Genomic DNA, 19,819 nt, shown 5'->3' on the forward strand with positions numbered 1-19,819 from the left:
AAATTTCAAATGATAGACAATGACTGTCCTTCTAACCCACTGCTTATGCCATTACACAGAGGCTATATATTTTTCCTGTCCTCGTTCACACTAAAATGTCAGTAACTGGTCACCTTGAAACCTCCTCAAATGTTTATCTCTAGATTTTTATGACATCTGGTAGCCTTTCCAGGCACGCATCATACTTGACAACAAAATTTGATCTTGTATTAGAAAAGGCTCAATGATGACAACAGAGTACCAGAAAACAAATGTATCATCATTAGCAGCTGCTGCTTTGTAACTGACACTTTTTTAGGACTCTCAAAGCAAATAAATCTCAACTTGTCTGTGGGGATATTTTTCATTGTATCATTACTGTCTGTCCACTGTGCTCTCCTTCCTGGTCATCATCACTAAAATGGAGAATAATGCTACTCTACAAGCAGAAAGCACACACACAAGTAGTCAGTTACTTCACTTTAGAGAATCCTCGATCCAAAATGTCACACATAACCTACATGGGGAATTTAATGCCTCTTTGTACCTTTTAACCAGCCCTCTGCTCTCCATGCTTTCACTGTGCTCACATTGGCATCTGCATCAGGAGTACTACAAGGTCATTAACTTGTGGGAGAGGCAGAGGATAGAGTCAGAAGAGAGAAATAAGGAGAGATGGCTAAACAGAGCAAGAGTGGGAAATAGACAAGGGTTGAAATGGTCATAGAGGGGAATTGTTGATAGTGGGGATAGAAACAGGAGCAGAGATTGAGTGTGAACAGGAAATGGTGAAAAAAGGGTCACCCGAGAGAGACGGAACATTTCAAAATGACAAAGACTACTGAACCGGAAACAAAGAGATACCCAGGGGAATAAAAATCCAATATCACCAGCCCTAAAGGACTGCAGCACAAATGATTAATCCTTAAGAAAAAGCAATGCATATCCAGACACTAAACAGTGGAACAACAGAACAACCTTCCCTTTGGCATATAAGATAAGTTGTTGAAGAATTCTTTCTAAAGAGATTTAATGTCATCACCCACTGGCAAGTAGTAAGCATCTCACTCAAGACAAGAATGGAAGGACTCTCAAAATACACCAGAAACATATTGTATGTTTACAGAAATACTGGGCTGTGAACTTGTTTCCTCTCCATAAGTGACCAATTTTAAGAAATTATCGCAAGAATGTCCATTTTTTTTCCAAATGCCAGTCAAAAAGAAAACGAGCAAGCAGTTTCTCCAAAACCCTGAACTTTCTAATCGTTTTTTACTTTCATAACAAATATTTGAAAAGCTGAAAGTTTCAGGGAATAATAAAACATTGTGCAATGGCAAAAGATTGCTTTACAACAAATTTGTTTCACAATAAATCAACTGAATACAACATGTGACACAAATTCATCATCTTGTTTTGTTACAGCCCACTTCTGCATTTTATCATGTTTTTCAGATTAGTATACTTTCACACATTACATGTGTTGTGTTTCAAACTAGGTGGATGCAGGTTCTCCACAAAAAGTGTGCTTTTACTCCTCTCTACTCTTCTTTAAGCATCAGCGCTGTTGATAATAACAAGAGCTGAAACAGGACAAATACAAGACGAAAAACAGAACATCATCTTTAAAGACATTTTAGAAATACTGTGACGCATATAGGCTTTCAGAAATGAATCATTTTTGCAGTGTAATTACACATAATTTTCAAAAAAGATACAGAAGGCTGTAACAAAGATTCAGAAGAGCTGGTAAACAACCTTTCCTTCAGCTCATTTATCTTAAACTCACCCACACTTCTGATTTTGAAATATTCAGAGCTGAATTTTCTTTTCTATGATGTCATTATTCACTTGTGTAGTCTCCCTCTTCAGTTTGGTCAAAGCACCCACACTTTGGATGTTGTGGCTAAATCTGAGTTTCCTCGAAGAAAGTTTGCTGAGACAGAATGTTTGTTTAATTTATTTCCCCAGAACTACTGAGAAATCCTGCTTTGTTTACGAAAGCAACATTGTTTTTGTTTTTTAAAAAATCTCTATTTTATCTTTTGAACTCTTTAAAGCTGCATCTGTGTTTATGAACTTTGAAAAGAGCACAATGTAAAGACTGAGGAGAAAACACTCTCAGCATTTAAAAAGTAAAGATTCAGAAAACTGTGGTATTACTGTGGCCAAAACACGGAAATGTCTTCCTTACAGCTAAAATGGTCAGAGCCACACACTTTTAAACATCTTTGGTTTCTGATTTTCTTCACATACACTCAAAATGCAAGTGAAAATGGGAAATAATGCCTCGAAATGAAAAAACTTAAAAATACACAATTTACAACAAAGACTTTGATTGACGAAAATGATAAATTCCAAAATAAATCAGCCGACATTGTCTGTGCCTATGCTCGACGGATGCTCTCACCACCCACTACAGCCAACTCTGATGAGACGGAGTTCAGCAGCAGGCTGCTGTCCCTGAGCTGCTCCACGAACGGCCAGAAGACTGTATAACTCTTCACTGGGTGGCCAGGGAGGATCATGATTGAACCCATACTCATATCAGCATATATGAACTGTTTGCACATGAGCACATTTTTGTATTTTAGTTTTTTTCTATACAGATATCCTACTGTATGTTGCTACTAGTTGAGTTTGTTGTTGATACTGACCTGCAGTCAGGCATCTATGTAGCTGCTGAATACTTTGAATTTCCCTCGGTATTAATATGCTATCTATCTATCTATCTATCTATCTATCTATCTATCTATCTATCTATCTATCTATCTATCTATCTATCTATCTATCTATCTATCGCATTTCATGTGCTGAATACAGTAGCACAACAAAATTTTAGCACACCCCTACAACACAATTAAAGGATTCATAACCCTGCCAGAAAATGAAAAACAGAATTACAGCCAGGCTTCAGTTTCCTGTCTCCTGTTGCTACGAGACAGGAAACGTTGAGTAAAACATGTGGTTAAGACTTCTCACCTGTTACATTCCTGGCACTGTACATGTACGAAACCCACTCTGCACAGCTAACCTCCATGTTCACCTGGTTAATATACATGTGAGATGTTTTGATGTGTTCTTCTTTAACAGGTTATGCTATGGGTAAAACAAATGGAGCATGTGATGGGTTTTTTCAGTCGGAGAAGACAAAGAAAGACAAAAGCAGCAAAATTAATTACCAGCTTCTTTGTCTGTCCCTGACACCACCCAAACAAAAGATGGAGCTTTAGTTTGGATGGTGTCAGGAATCAACGGGAGTCTTTTTGGCGTCCTCTCCCTCCTTATTAGCGCTGCTGCATATGAGAGTAAACAAAACCAGGCTGGAAGAAAGCAAATTGTGTTCTTCATAATGCAGGTTGTTGAGGTCATCCCTGATGCGTCACGCTGCCTCCCAGCAGAATACTATTGTTACAACACATTGTTGTGTAGTCTGTGCAGGAGAAAAAAAACGTTTCAAAAAAGCTCTTTTCACCCCCGCGTGCCTCTCTGCTCGGGATTTTTGTCACCATTTGTTCCCAGGAGCTCCTCAGCTTCTTCAGACACACGGAAAGACTTGGTGTGTTGTTCCTCCACACAGAACTCCCCCAGAGGCAAACAACTTGTCTTGCTGCTCATTGCTGTATGAAGTAATCCATTAATAACAGACTCATTTACACCAGGCTGCATCCTGCTTGGAGAAGGGAAATCACATGTGGATGAGGAGACTGAGGCAATGTTTTCTGCTGTTCATGTTTGTCAAGAACTCACATCGATTTTAATGCAGCAGTCAGGAAGTGCTTCTATGAAACCGTTTCGGATTTGTGACCAGCTGTTTGATGGTACTTGTGCAGCCTGAGACTATATATATGTGAAGCTCCACTTGAGCAGCAATCTAAAACAGAAGAGAGAGAAGGAGATTAAGAGAAAGATAGATGGTTGACATAAAGCTCACCCTCATCTCGGAGAGGAGAGATGCTCGGCCTGATGAAATCCTCTCACTAGGTGGTGTCAGAAGTAAGTTCATAGAGGAGGGATATGTGGGAGTTTGTGGGTCTGTCCATTTGAAGCACAAACTGAGCTGGATGAAAGAACAGGGTTACTGCACTGATGCTGTTCTGTAGCACAGTAACACTAATATGCGCTCATTTACACAGCACAGTTACACAGTGCTGCAGAGACGGATGAGATCAGACACCAAACCAGTAAAAAAAACCTGTGCACTCTTACTGACTGTGATGTACCGTACTGTGGACAAGTCTAGAAATACCCCTAATTTCTTTCTATGTTGCCAGGAAGGTGGTGAATAGTTGCAGTGCTTTATTGAAACACGTGCAAACATAAATGTAATTGCAATATATAAGGCAAAAAAAGTCAATATTTAGTGTGACCATCTTTTATACTCCAACACAACCTGAGCCCTCTTAGACAAGCTTTCTGTCATTTATTTAAGGAGTCTTCAGGAATAGTTCTCCAGTCTTCTTGAAGGACATCCCAAAGCTCTTCTTTGGATGTGGGCTGCCTTTTGTTCCGTTCTCTGCCAACATGATCCCACACTGCTTCAGTAATGTTGAGGTCCGGGCTCTGGGGAGGATTCATCCCTCCATCAGACCTGCTGCCACTGATTTTCAGTCCACTTCTTGTGTCATTTGGCACAGCTCAGCCTTTTCTCCCTGTTTCCCTTCCTTAAAAAATGGCTTCTTGGCTGCCAAACTTCCATGGAGACCATTTCTGACTTTAGGCCTGCCATTTCTTTTTAGGTCTTCTAGTTTCCTCAAATTCTTTAAAATCCCCCTCTGTAAAAAATAAACCTTTTTACCTTGTTTACATGTTCATCCGGTATTTTTTTAAAATTTTTTATCAGAAGACATTTCACCAGCAGATTTAGTCATCATGACAAAGGTTGAGGATTTCAGCTTCGAATCTACAGAGCACCACCCTGGGCCAGGCCAGACAGTTCAAATGTTCTAAGGAGACTGTTTGGAAGAACCAGCACTAACCAATCCTGACTACTTTCTGGGTGTTGCTCAAGCAAGTTACAGGAGAAGTGAGAATAAGCCAAGTCTGTTTTTCTTCTGGTTGTTGAAAAGGCAGATGTGACATTCTCTGTTTTTGACTGTGACTCTATAACCCTTCATGACTTACAAGGCTTGAATAAATTGACAACAGCCAATATCCAAAGAAAAATGTTGAGAGACCCTCGGTTAACCTGGAGACCACTTTGAAATATTACAATAAAGCATCAGTGCATGGAAGTAAATAATAAAGAGTGAGAGGTGCCTTGAGACTTTTGTAAAATAACTGCAAAGAGAATATCGGAATCTCTGTGAGCCAGGATTAAAAGTCAAGGATGATTATAAACAACAACTCCATCCATCCATTTTCTATACCGCTGAATCCGTCGGTCGGGTCGCGGGGGGGGCTGGAGCCTACCCCAGCGGTCAATGGGCGAGAGGCTAAACAACAACTCATCAGCTTTTTTTTTTTTTTTTAATCAAGTATCTTTATTGATCAAACCAGAAAACAGACTATAATGGAATAAACAAGGGTAACAGGTTTGAAGAAATTTCACAAAACCTGGGACCCCCTCCTTTCTTATATGGACCATTTATCCTCAGCTATTGGTTGACTCATCAGCTTTTGAGGAACTGTTTACCTGCAATTACATTCCAACGGGCATTAAAGAAAGGGTTTAATTATAAAGGATTTCAGGGAAATTAACAGATTTTTATACAATACGCTGCCATTTCTGTCTCGCAGAACAGATTCCTGGATTCAGTTAGAATATGGAAATAAAGCAGAGAGTACCACAGGAAGAGTTGCATCAAGTTCAAGAGATCATTTTGTGGGTGCTGTAATCCCATATTGCACTTTAGCAAAGTGTCATGTGAAAGTAAAGTAAATAAAATACCATACTAACTCTTAGAAGACCTCTGGACCTCCAAAGGCTTTTAACTTTTCAAACAAATGTTGCAGATTTTTATATTTACTTTCTTTGATTCTAGACATTGTTTAACCGTATTCTTGATTACTGAAGGCAAAGCATTACAGTAGTTCAGCCTGCTGGAGGAAAAAAACATTGAGTTAAATGTATGTCTGCTTGGGAGGGAAATAATAGAAAATATGTACCGGTAGTTGATTAAAAAACAACAGAAGTTAAAAGGCACTACAGAAAGAGATGATTAAAAAAAAAAAAAAAAAAAAGGCTTCAAAAATGACATTTTCCACATTGATTTCACTTAGTAGCTGATGTGTTGGTGTATATTTTCAACAACCACCCGTCTACTCAAGGGCATCAGTTTGGTTTTAGAAGTGGTGGGGACAAAAAACATAATGCATTCTATGCCCCCCACGGACCACCCACCATCCAACACTTTAAAAAGTAACGTATTCTAGATCTATTCCAGCGTCATGTTTAATAAGCTGCCCTTTTTTTGATGAACACAGTTTATAAATGATATCCTTTAATTTCATGTTTCCAAATCATTATGATCTGATTCGAAATGATGTATTTATTCATGAATTAATTACAAAAGATTTAAAAAGTTAATTTTAACACCTGTCCGCAACGGCAGAAAAGCCATTTACAGTGCCGTGCAAAACTCTTGGGCCACCATTATATCTGTTGTTTTAGCAACGTTATAACATGAACAGGCCGAGATGTTTGTCCTTTTAATGCACTGAACAGATTTCCTTTATTTACGGATTGTGCCTTAATGAAGAGGAAGAAATAAACATAGGTTTGTACAGCCATAACATTGCAGCAAGCTAGGTGGGCCAAGTCTTAAGCACTCTACTGTACTGTTTGTAAGAAAGAACAGTGAAAATGATCTGAACAACAGAAAAAGGGTAAAAGTACAACTGCAACTGCAGTTGTTAGTCCAGACAGACTATCAAAACAAACACAGACTTCGGCCAACGGGCCCTATAACTAAGCAGAAACCTGTAGTCTGTGGGGCTCCTCATTCCTCCTCATCGAGCCTCTCACTACCACCTTTCCATCAACTACATTTGACACTGAGCATATACAGAATGTTATTTTCAGGAGTTCCCCAAAAAAAAGCAAATAACTAGCTTAACCTTTCCTTGGCTAACCTAATACTAAAATGCTAACGCTGCACACGGAGACTTCATAGCCACCATGGCAAATTATATTCATAATATTATAGTCTACACATAACAAATACTTTACACACATTTCACACACAGACAATATTTCAGATGATTTCTATGGATCGTATATGGTTTGCTTATCATTACAAAACATGAGTGTGCAAGGCTATTGAGTAGCCTACTGATAAAAATAAAACGTTAGACAATTTACCTTGATAACTGTGTATATACTCCTCCACAAAGAACTTGTACCCTTTCCTCAGCCTGGACTGTGGTGTTGGTGAGTGTGACTCCACGATCCTGTGTATATCCTCAAAAGTTATCCTTGGAAGAACCACCAGCGAAGTTGCGAAGAAACGCTGCATTTTTGTTTGTGTAGAAGTAGCGCTAAATGAGTTTCGCCGGAAAGCGGTTTACCCAGTGTGACATCATTTGAATGCACCAACTCCGCTGTCATTTTACAATGTCATGTTTCTACAGTGGCTCACAGTCGCAATTGGACATCAGAGCACATTTTTAAAAGTGGTGGGGACAAAATTCAAATCATAAATAGTGGTGGGAACATGTCCCCACCGTCCCCCCCGTAATCTACGCCTATGCTTCTACTTACTACAGGATGACTTTAACTTCCAAGACTTTTTGCTGAATGTCAATGTACACGTTACACAATGTTGAGGCTTTTACTTATGAGGAGGAAGATTGGGAGATGGTTCTGCCATGCACAAAGTATACTACCTTCCCCACTACTCACAATTCCTTCTTTTTTTTAATTAGCTCTCATCTGCAAAGAGTTAGGAGTTGTACAAAAATGTACATTTTTAGGATACAGTTAGTGCATGTGGTTTGGTTTAGATATTGACAAGAATATGGTTAGTATTAGAAAAGTTGCACATTTTACGTTATGAGCTTGTTGTAGACAACTTCAGAGTTGCATTTCCAGTTCAGTCTGTTGTTCAGGTAAACTCCCAGGTAGCTGCTGTCCTCCACCACTTCCAGGATGGAAATAGTGATTGTCTCATGGTCTTCCTAAAATACTAAATTATCTCCACACCGTGCCCCAAATGTATGTGCCCTTGATGCTGCCCTTTACAGAACAGCTTGGGATTTGTTGTCATCTTGTTGTCACAATTACCAATCCATAATTGTGTTGCTTGACATTTTGAACACGTGGACCATTGTGCGCATTACCTGCTAAGACTGGGCTTGGTTAGCATAAGGACTGGAGGCGAAGGAAAGATCCGACTTGGTGTGTAGGTAAGATAACTATCTTTTTAATGTGCAGGGCCTTCATGAAAAATGTATCTTCTTTTCTAACTATGGGCAAGGGACAAAAATTAACATATTCCCAAAAATGTCAAACATTTTAAATCCTGAGTCATAATTTATGAGTTGCCCAAAGCATTTGGATCAGTGCCGAACTTTACATAATCGGAGCTGCTGTTGCTTTAAAAGAGCAGTAAAACAGTGACTTGCAGGCATCCTGCTGTGACTACATGCTTTTGTCTTAATATTACTTCATTTACTTTTGTATATAATTTTGTTTCTTTTAGAATCAGCGTGATTTCCTCTTTGAATAGGATCAACTTCTCACAATAAAAGTGAGTTACATTATGCTAAGTGTTTCTGACAGGTGTCAGATCACATTTGTGTAGCTTGCAGAGGCATCATAAAGCTCGGTTTGACTGAACCAGCCGTCAGTGTGGATTTTCTCTCACACATGGACAGCTCTCTTGTTGTGAATGTCAAGTGTCGAGTCAGAGGTAGATGAGTGTCTCACTGATCCGGGGCAGTTTTGCTCTGCGCCTCAGCCTCCGGCGCTCAGCAGGTAAAGCACAACAAGTTCCAGCTCAGTCAGACTTAGAGGATTATTTACTTAGACGCTGCTCAGAGCGACTGACTTCATTTTCCAGTGCCAGCAGCATCCTTACATGTCACTGCCAATCACTCCTGCTTCACTTTTCTCAGGTTTGTGTTGGAGAATAAGAAAAAGAAGGATTTAACTGAGCTTTTCGTGTCTTTTTGATCCTGCTTTGTTTGGGCTTTGTTTTTTATTTCATTTTTCCAGACCACCGCCTCAGTAAACCACTAAAAGAGGCTCGAGCTAAACCTCATGAAACTCTTTTTTTTATTTTTTTGGGTGGGGGGGAAAAGAAAATGTTACGCAAACTGCATTTCCGTGTCCTCGGGCTCTGGGTGTTGTCTGTTGTCGACCAAAGCAGCTTCACACTGTGCCTTATCTCGCTTTTAAAATGCCCACAAAAAAGCTGCACCCTCTTTGCAAAGTTGTCCCATTGTAATTGTCATAGGTAAACACTCTGCCTGCTGCGGACCTTGAATTCTATCAGTGGTTCTTCTGGATCCCATCTTCACATCTGCCTTGAAATGTTACTTATTGTTTCAGCAGATACTGCCTTTATCTATTCCAGCAAGCCTTTATGCTACTGAACATCCAGCTCGCTGACTCAGACGTGGCGTATGTAAGCCCGTGCTTGTATGAGAGCCTGTATGCCTGCTGCTGGAGTGACAAATGGCTAATGAATAATGCAGGGTAATGGTGATGTGTTGACAGCCCTGATGGCTGAGAGCTGGCGAGCTGTGTATCAGTAATAACGTCCCATTTCCCTTCTGTGCTCTTCCACTCTTTTACTACAACAAATTGCAGTTTTTTTTTGTAATTTCACCTCCTTTCAACCAGTGTCTGTCTGTATTTGTGTGTGTTTTGAGGGAGTTTGTTGGACTCAAAAGCCTTAAAAGACTTTGCACTTGGAGCTTGAAACACAGTTTCAATAATTCAGCAGAAACTGAGCAGATGATTGTTTTTTTTTTTACATTGATTTTAGCTTGTTTGCACAGAGGGTTTGGTATTGTTACATCACATAAGATAGTGACGCCTTGATAAACCCATCAAAGTAATAGCTTTATGCCAAAAACCTTTTTATACCTTTCTCCTTTTTAGCCTGTATAAGAGCAGTGGCTACTGGTGTGCATTTTATTATCAGTAGTCAAATATATTGGGTTTTCGAGGGTCCAACAGCACTCTGTGAATGGGTATTTTCATGCCAAGAAACATTACATTACAGCAAAATTCAACAATCCTCAGCCCAGCCAGCTCGTCTCTGGATGGCTTTATTTAGGGAGATGAGCACTTTGCGAGTAATTGCGAACATCAGCAGAATAACATGTTGATTATGTTTGATGATCAGCCATGATATTTAATGACCATTTACACTGAACTCATGTGGCTGGCGCTGGGTTACTAAACTAAAGGATCACCCAAATTAGAGTTGATCCTGAATGTGTTAGTGTTAACCACACATTACTTGGGTTGGCCACCCAGATGATATTCATGGACGCTCTAATATGTTTAACTTTTTTCTTACCCAACCTGCCTCAACCCAGTGTGTCATACAAAACATGTTTTGTACTATTTTCATTGTTATTGATGATTGTGAATGAGTGTGCAGCTGGTGACAATAACAAACAGGTGAAGTGAGTGACAACTAATGACCTGACAGAAACTGTGGGGAAGACAATGGTAAACTAAATGCAAGACATGAACTGAAAACCCAAGACATAAAACAACCTAAAACATGATAAAACATAAAACTAAAAACATGGGGAAAATCCCATGGGCGTGACATTCGTTAAGCCTGAGTTGGTGTTCAGCAGCACAGGAGCACCACAGGGGACTTTACTCTCCCCGTTTCTCTTCACTCCGTACGCCTCAGACTTTCAGATTTTCGGTACAACTCAGAGTCCTGTCATCTTCAGAAAAACTCTGATGGCTTTGCAGTTGTTGGGTGTATATGTGATGGACTAGGGGCTGAGTACAGGGAACCGGTCAACTGCTTTGCGGCACGGTGTGGAGATAATTTAGGATATCAGGAAGACCAGGAATGTGACAATCACTATTTCCATCCTGGAAGAAGAGGTGCAGCTGGTGGAGGACAACAGATACCTGGGAGTTTACCTGAACAACAGACTGAACTGAAAATTCAACTCTGAAGTTGTCTACAACAAGGGACAAAGCAGACTTTACTTGAAGAAGCTTAGTTCCTTCAATGTGTTCACCAAGATGTTGCTTATCTTCTATTAGTCTGTTGTGGAGAGTCCAATCTGCTTTGCAGCCATCTGTTGGGGCAGCAGCATCAGAGCTTGTGACTCAAAGAAACTGAACAAAGTGAAGAAGAAAGCTAGCTCTGTGCTGGGGACAGCTCTGGAGCCCCTGGAGCTGATTGTTAAAAGAAAAATGCTGCTCAAGTAGATGAATGTAATGTACACAATACAGTGACCAAACAACAAAAGTGTGTTCAATCAGAGGCTTCCTCAGCTCAGCTGCTATACGTCATTCCTGCCAACTGCAATGGCCTCGTATCGTCCAACAAATCATTCAGTATCTTGCAATAATATACTTTACTTTTGGGATTTTTTGAAGAACTACGTTTGACCGCATCATTTGCTCAGTTTGTTAGCTTTGGTGCTTTTCACCTCATCTGTTCTGAGTGGGTAGTTGGTAGTGTGAGTTCTTGGTTTATCCGCTCATGTTAATTCTGCTTCTGTATTTTACCCTGACAGCATGAAGTCTCACCCCTCGAACAGTGCAAATCATTTTAAGATGCAAACAACACAACAACAAAAGATCCCCACTTTAGGATAAGAGTGGGCACAGAAAAAAGGTTGCTTACCTTCTCTTTCTTGTATAGGAGCACCTGTTGAACCCCCATGTGCTGAACTCAAATGAAAGAATTCTTCCATAAGTTATAATAATTAAAAGCAAAAAAAGGCCTTGCCCAAAACATCCATCAGACTTATCTAACCCTATTCCTTTTAATAAAGCACTTTGTAACATTGCTAAGAAAAGTGTTACACAAATAACACTTTATTGTCATTATTTTTATTGTAAAAAGTCACTGTGTGGTGCAAAACTCTTTAGTGGGCAGCTGTTGTACACTTTTTCTCACAGTGTGAACGATAATGTTTTAAAACGTTTAAAAAGTTTAACTGGACGTATATACAGGTATATTATCACTTGCTGTTCGTATAAAATGGTTGTGTAGTGTTCGTTAGTTTCTTGCATGCAGTTGGAAAATAATAAATTAATAAATGATAACATCCACATTGTATAGAATACACATGTGGAAAGTTGTAGCATTGAATCGAAGTGAACCTCTGTCCAAGGTGCGGTGTGTCTGTATTTCAAGGATTTCCTCTCAAATTCGGTTTTATTTCTGGTTTCATTTCTTTGTAAATTCTTTAGATTATTTCTATTTTGCATTTGTACTTTCCCATTTGTATCTTTTATGGAGTCACTTAAATGGACTTAAAGCTAGTTAACATTTCATATGAATTTCAAACAAAGAAACGGGGAGTAAAAAAGAAAGATTTATGAATTGATGGACTGAATTTTTGATGAAAAGTAAAGCAGGGTTTTTTTTTTTTTAATCTGTATTTCAGATTTGTGTGAATATTATTAAAAAGTTGATGTATTATTTTTATTTCATTTATTGTTGTATTGACACTGTATATTGATCCGTAAGTTCTTAGAAAAGCTCATCAATACCTTTTAAACATATTTATATATTGATGTTTAAGTTTAGCATCCAGCTTAAGTGTCTTTCCTGCTCAACTTTGTTTTTAAACCTATTTAAAAATGTGTGTAGTTCTAACTTTTCATTATTGTCAGATATTTTACAGCCAAAACCAGTATCTCAGGGTTAATTAGAAATAAAGATGAAAGTTAGTTGCAGCTCTTATGTTATTCTTTTAAATAAAACTGTATTTTAAAAACACCTCCATAACTGACACAGTGTTCACGCTTGGCTGAAGCTGCAGATTATTTATCGTGTTGTGTTTTGGGTTGCTGAGCTACTTCAGGGAGTATGTGGCGCCCCGCCTCGCTGGGCCTGCAGGTGCTCACTTCAGATGTTACACGTCAGTTTTCTGTAAAACTTGAGTAACGATGCATCTCAGCACCGTGTTCAGTGTTGGAAGATGATCAAAGCTCATGTGTCTTTACTTTGAACAGGCATAACTCAAATACTGCTAGTCTGATGCTGATGAAAAGATTATGTATGTTACTGATTTGCCCACCAGGTGCTCGCATAAATCAGTGTCGACCACTGATGTTTTTCAGCCTTCAAGCTTTTTTATATATGTACAACGTCTGTGTTCATATTAAATTAGTGTCCAAAATCAGATACACGACTTGTTTAAAACTTGACATTATGAAAGCTGAAGGCTGTTTCACTACCTTGTACATACTTTTAAAATCAAAAGTTACATTTGAGCTGAGAACCAGATTTGGAGCAAGCATGTAAAAACATAAGAACTCCAACTCAGATCAGCTGCATTAAAGCACACATGAGCAAAGAGCACAAAGGTCAAAGGAACACCATCAGAAAAACTCTGTAAATGTTTTACTTTGATACACATTATGCTTAAGATTTTCATGCAGATGAATGTGAGACTAAAAGTTGTGTCTTGTTGTGTGTTGGCAGGATCCAGTCCGGCTCCTATCTGAGCACCGGCTGGTTCACGCTCATCCTGGCCATGGACATGTGCAAAGAGATCCATATCTACGGCATGATAAATGACACCTACTGCAAGTAAGAAACCAGCAGTCACACAGTCTGCCCTCCTCTGTGCTTGGATAAAAGTGTACATGTTCCCAAAAAACTAAGAAAAATAGATTCACATTAACTTCAGCACTGTCAAATCAGAATCCTGACCGTGGACTGCTTGGTTACATTTCCACTGCCTCAATTTGGATTTAATGGCTGAATTTCTTTGCTGAAATCCACATTGGGCTCTCTGTGCTGTGAATACTATTATGTCTTCCTGCCTAGAATACCCAACAGGCTGTGGTATCTCTGGTGCAGCACCCAGTTCCTCCTCTGCTTCAACTTTTACTTGCATATGAGCTTGCCTTCTCTCTGACTCTTGGCTGAGTGGTTACTGTCAGACTGCATGCATAGAGGCAGGATGACAATCTGCTGCTCCGTCTCAACCCATCCCACCCCTGGTAAACTTACCCTCTGCTGCAGCTATACCTGCATTGTCTCTATCCCTTGAAGCTCTTTTACCTAATGCTGGCTGAAAATCCTGCCTTTTATCCTTTGTGTGTTCCCCCCGTGCACAGCAGGAGCTGATATAAGAGCCACAGACGCATGGCAGCGAGGGGGGATAATTCCACCAGCACAGAGGATTTTGTGATTCAGCGAGGCAGTTATGGGATCGTTTTCTCTCTCTTCCTTTCTCTCATTTATTTCCTTATATCCTGCATGCTACAGAAAATTAGGTTTCATTGAGTCATTTAATTGAAAGTACTTTTAGCAACGGTAAAGGAAGACGTGAGTTTTGTGCGGCCAGATTGGAAGCTTTAGCCAGCATTGACCTTGGCTGTTGTGTGGAGCAAGCTCCAACAGGTGCTGCAGAGAGGGTGAAATTGAATTTATTTGTTAACACTGGAGCGCACCACTGTGTGACACAGTGGAGAAGCAGTGATTGGGTTGTGTATTACAGCAAGCTGGCTGACAGCCATGGTTGCGCTCTCACTGTGGACCCACTGGATGCTGTGATGGCTGTTTCTCTTCTGTCTGTGTTCATTCTCCCAATCCGTTTGTTACACAAGTCATTCTTTCATATAGCTGTCACTCATCATTAGGAACTGGCAGCAGAGTGCACAATGAACCTGATCCACTGCTCTGCGCTTCCCTCTATTTTTTATTGATTCCACCTTCTTTTTAATGCAAACTGTAAATAGAGTGACTCCACGGGAAATTCAGGTCAAAATAGTTCAATTTTCCCACTTAACAATGCTGAGTTTTTTGCATTTTTTCAAATATACTGTAGCTCAGCATTGTAATGATTATTGTCATCACATTTCAAAGATAAATGCTGTTTAGTTAAACAGTTAAACAGATATCAAACTGATATTTTTTATGCCAGCAGCAGCTCCTTTCTCAAATCAGGGAAACCTGCTGAGTGGTTAACTTTACTTTCCAGCTGAATTAGCTCAAATTACCGAACGTTGTCCTGAGGGAGCTTCAGTTCAGTAGTTTATTAATTTAGTTCCTCTATATCTCAGATAATAGGTTTTTATTTGTTTGTTTTAAAGCCAATGAAACGCATAGACATGATATGTGTAAACTGTCTGGCAGAAAAGATACTTAAGAGTGCAATTTAAGCCTGTTATTTCATGAGGTGTGTCAGAGAGAGTGAAAGAGAGAGAGATTGATGTTGTGCAGACACAGGAAAAAAGTCATTTCAGAATTGCTTCCAGTAACAAACATCACCGACACCTGTCATCACAACATGTGATCAAATCAATATCAGTGAGTTCTAATCTGCTGCATCCTTTTTTCTGGGAAGCTTTTACACAAGATTTGAAACCCGACTGTTGGGATTTGTCCCCACTCAGACTGAACAGTATTAATAAGATGCTGGCCGATAAAACCAGGCTCGCAGCTGCAGTTAATCTCTGAGGTGCTGGATGGGAAAACCTGATGCACCAGATGGTTTGTTACACAGGCCCATCTGGGATGGTTTTTGTAAGAAAGTGTTTGCTGTAACCTAGCTGTCAACAATAATAATAATAATAAAAAAAAAAACACTTAGAAGGTGATTGGACGAACCAGGGTAAATTCAACTTGTCAGATCAACTGAGTTGGAGCCATTTGGTGAGTCAACCTCCTGTTGAACCCAAACAAGAAGAAGAAGATCTTTCAGTGTCACTCTTTTGTTCTACTTTCACTAAAGAAATTCTCTGCATTTCTGATGTATCTAAAACAACAATTATATAAGCTTTTGAGGGATCAAAGGAGTCTGTTCTCTAACATTTAAGAAATTCGATTGAAAGACGAACAATAAAATAACCATTACCATGTTTGGGCAGAATCTAAGGTTGCCTTGGTGGTGAAATTCTGGGCAGATGGTAAAGCAAACTATTTGTCTGGTTGTTGATAGCTGATACTGGCTTGTCATTTAATTTTCTTTTAAAGGATAAGACCGGTTTTTTGACATTGGGCCCTTGATTTCACATTATAACATGATGTTCTACTCACCCCTGCTTGTTGTTGGTCATTTGGAGCTGTTCCGAAGATATTCGCGAGGCGTCCGGCTGCTCTCTTGAGATATTCGGCCATGAAACGGTTTCCTATGGGCAAGCTCATACAGGCACAAACTATGCTGTTTATAATTTATTAATTACTCTACACCAGCACTGATAACGTGGAGGTGCGTCGCTTACTTAAAAAAATCCGGGTTACTAATTTTGAATTTTAGCCGAATGAATAAATAGGCAGCAGGTCTGTGGGCTGTCTGTGGCAGTAGCACGACGATGACGTCAGTAACACCCACTTTACGACAAAAAAATCAAAATTACAATAACCCGGATTTTTTTAAGTAAGCGACGCACCTCCACGTTATCAGTGCTAGTGTAGAGTAATTAATAAATTATAAACAGCATAGTTTGTGCCTGTATGAGCTTGCCCATAGGAAACCGTTTCATGGCCGAATATCTCAAGAGAGCAGCCAGACGCCTCGCGAATATCTTCGGAACAGCTCCAAATGACAAACAACAAGCAGGGGTGAGTAGAACATCATGTTATAATGTGAAATCAAGGGCCCAATGTCAAAAAACCGGTCTTATCCTTTAATGCAAGAGATCCAATGAAATGTCCATTATAAAAAAAAAAAAAAAAAGCTGAACTATTTTAAAGTATTTCTGCTCTTTATCACACTGTCATTGGATGAGTATTGATTATTTTCAATTTATTAAAAAACCCAACATTTATTCTAAACGTCTACATGAAAAGACCCTTTGTAGAACTCAATGTAACACAACCAGGAAACACCAAAAAATATCAGTCATTGCCATTGGTTGCCGTTACCCTGCTGATGCAGTGATTAAGCTGAATGTCATCAGATATGATTTTCACTTGATGCATCTGTGCATCCCAAGCAGAATTGTGTGGAATTAAGAATTGTTGTAGGTCTCCCCCCCTCTTTCTCCACAATGTTTCTGTCATGTTAATACGGTAGCCCACAATGGACAAAACACTGGATCAAAAACAATCATTTCACATTTGCAAATTTTGTCCCTACAACTCTCACCCCGGACCTTTATTTCCTGTTCAGCGAGTTATAAAAAAAAACCTGAGTGCAAATATGAATTGAAGACCAAAGCTGACAGAGCCAATATGCCATGAAGCCACCTTGTCTGTTTTTGTTTGTTGGTGGACATGACAGGATTTTACCTGGTTTCCTAGCATGACATTGCATTGTAATGAGGTGATCACTGTGACTGAACTCACCTGTCAGCTGCTGGGTTTCTATTCAAATATATTTGTGCATGGAGATAAGAGGTGGGTGTTGCCGGTTCTCCAGCTAGAACTGCAAAAGAAGAGGCTACAACAGAATGGCATGATTTAAAGAGTACCATAGTCAAATCCTGTGCAAATTGAAAATGTGTGTAAAAACAGCATGATGAAGACGCAACTAGCAGTTTTAATGTTATGGTTGGTCAGGATAAAGCTGCTGGCTTCACGTGGACATGAAGACCTGGCTGTTTGGCCACTCAAATCCGTGAATTTTTCAAATGGGTTGTAGTCACCTGATAGCCAGATAAATTGCTCGAGTCATCAGATAGCCAAAAAGACTTTGTGAGACTTTTTTCCCCATTCAGTACAGTATGCACCCATAGACAGACTTTCATATGTAAAATCTGTACAGTCCTTCTTTGATTGCCTGTCTTGAATTACTCCTTCTCTTCTTTCTCTGTCCTTTAGGACGGAGGGTTACAGAAATGTTCCTTATCACTACTATGAGGTGGGCAGCCGGGACGAGTGTGCAGAGTACCTCCTTCATGAGAGTGCCCCATACGGCGGCCACCGCTTCATCACAGAGAAGTCTGTCTTTGCAAAGTGGGCAAAGACTCACGCCATCAAGTTTTTCAACCCACCGTGGCAGCTGTCGTGACCCTGGCTGAACCAGCATGCAACTATCAAAGATGTCACTTTCATCAGCATCCAGAGACCAAACGAATCTCTTTACCGGCACTAACAAACACACGTATCCATTTTGGCACAAACTTCCCTCCATATCTGTCACTAAGGTCGTTTGTCGAGGCCTGGTTGGTCACACAGGTTGAGCCTCGAGAATCAGGCAACTGAATCAGATAAATGTCTGACTGGGACAGCACTGCATATCTCCTGTTTCTTGATCGAAAGGCTTCATCCCCCTGAACAACTGAAGAACGTGCACAGCTCACTGCTCTGCACAGACTAATCAATCCATTTGCTGCTCTGTGAGTAGCAAAGCATGGTATGGACTTAAAAAGGGAGATGATACAACATCTGTAGGATCACATTTGACTCAGGCTGAACTTATATTTTATTCCTGACTGCACTACAGAGGCGAGTCGTGTCAGCTTGGATGCCTGACAAGCTCGTCTAGTGTTTCCTCTGCGTGTCCGTCTTCTGTCAGGCCGTAATTAATCTATAACGAGTATCATTCTGGCCTTCATCTCTGGCTGAGGGAGCACTGAAGGCAGATGCTCTGTCGGTTTCAATTTTCTGGGATCCTCTGAAAGATTCTTAGCAAGCAAGGTCATTTTGAAAAAGAAGGCTCGGGCGAGCAAAATGCAGATTGAAGGCAGACTTGCAGGTAAACTGGAGTCGTAAATCAGCTGTTTTGCTATGCTGTGTGTCAACTCACACAACCTAAAGATGTCAGCTCTTTTCTTTTTGTTATGATGCTGTGAAATAGAATTTTAAGAGACATGTAGCTTTGACTTGATGTCTGGATGGCTTGCCAATTTATTCCTGCAGTTGCAACACTTTTAACAGTGGACAGTGTGAGCGTCACAGCAATTACAAACTGCACATTTCTGTAAGGAATTTATGTGTGCAGTTAAACCATTTGAAGTTAATTGTATTCTATTATCATTTTGTGCCTGCAATATACTCCGCAGTTCATTGTATAGACACACAAGAAGATGCAGTGACTCTCTTCTTCTCTCAGATTCTCATCCAGCTTTGTGCCTCTTTGTGAAAAGTATCAGTCTGTGAACACATTGTCCCATTTGCCCCCGGATGCAGCGTCAGGTCTCCTGGTTTGCAACTTTTCATTTGAATGCATCTGTTCCAGGACAGTGAAGAATAATCTGATGTGATGTGCTGGGGTGTGTGTGTGTGTGTGTGTGTGTGTGTGTGTGTGTGTGTGTGTGTGTGTGTGTGTGGGTGTGTGTGTGTGTGTGTTGGCTGGTAGCTGGTATCACGATACCAGTGTCCTGCTCTGAGATGTGGTCCCGTGGGGAGGCTGGTAAGAGTCAAAGACTTCTAATTTATTCAACTTGATGCGTCCCTGACAACCTTAATATACTGCAGCTGAGCTTCAGTCCCACTCCTGCTGCAGAGAACTGTTTACCAGCAAACAGAGGAGCTCCGGTGTCTCTGTAATCAGTGATTTGGGTATTTGCAGGTCATCAGTAGTTACCAGCGAAAACTGAGCAAAATATAAGCAAAAAAAAACCCCAAAAAAAACTCCCTTTAATGTTCATTTGGAGCTTTTTCCAGAGCTCCTACTCACAATAACCAATTAACACAATGTTGTGATCATGGTGTTTACATGAGTTGCAGACAAGAGATCCCATTTATATTTCCGTTGAATTTTTACAAAGTAACTCACGACTCGTGTCCACATTGCATCGCCCTGTGCTACTGTGAAATTTGTGCCCATCCAAAGCCCC

At 40.1% G+C, this 19,819-nt stretch overlaps 1 protein-coding gene across 1 annotated transcript in view; it reads left to right on the forward strand.

Annotated features, from left to right (window-relative positions):
• Positions 1 to 19,605, forward strand: part of st6galnac3 (ST6 (alpha-N-acetyl-neuraminyl-2,3-beta-galactosyl-1,3)-N-acetylgalactosaminide alpha-2,6-sialyltransferase 3) — a 107,597-nt gene extending 87,992 nt beyond the window's left edge. Inside the window, exons 4-5 of the mRNA XM_075482850.1 lie at positions 13,569 to 13,676; positions 17,859 to 19,605. Of these exons, the coding sequence (XP_075338965.1) occupies positions 13,569 to 13,676; positions 17,859 to 18,048 (298 nt within the window). The 3' untranslated portion in view covers positions 18,049 to 19,605. The remainder of the gene's footprint in view (positions 1 to 13,568; positions 13,677 to 17,858) is intronic.
• The last annotated feature ends 214 nt before the right edge of the window (positions 19,606 to 19,819 follow it).

The sequence above is a fragment of the Odontesthes bonariensis genome, chromosome 14, assembly GCF_027942865.1.
Source record: "Odontesthes bonariensis isolate fOdoBon6 chromosome 14, fOdoBon6.hap1, whole genome shotgun sequence".
Classification (NCBI taxonomy): domain Eukaryota; kingdom Metazoa; phylum Chordata; class Actinopteri; order Atheriniformes; family Atherinopsidae; genus Odontesthes; species Odontesthes bonariensis.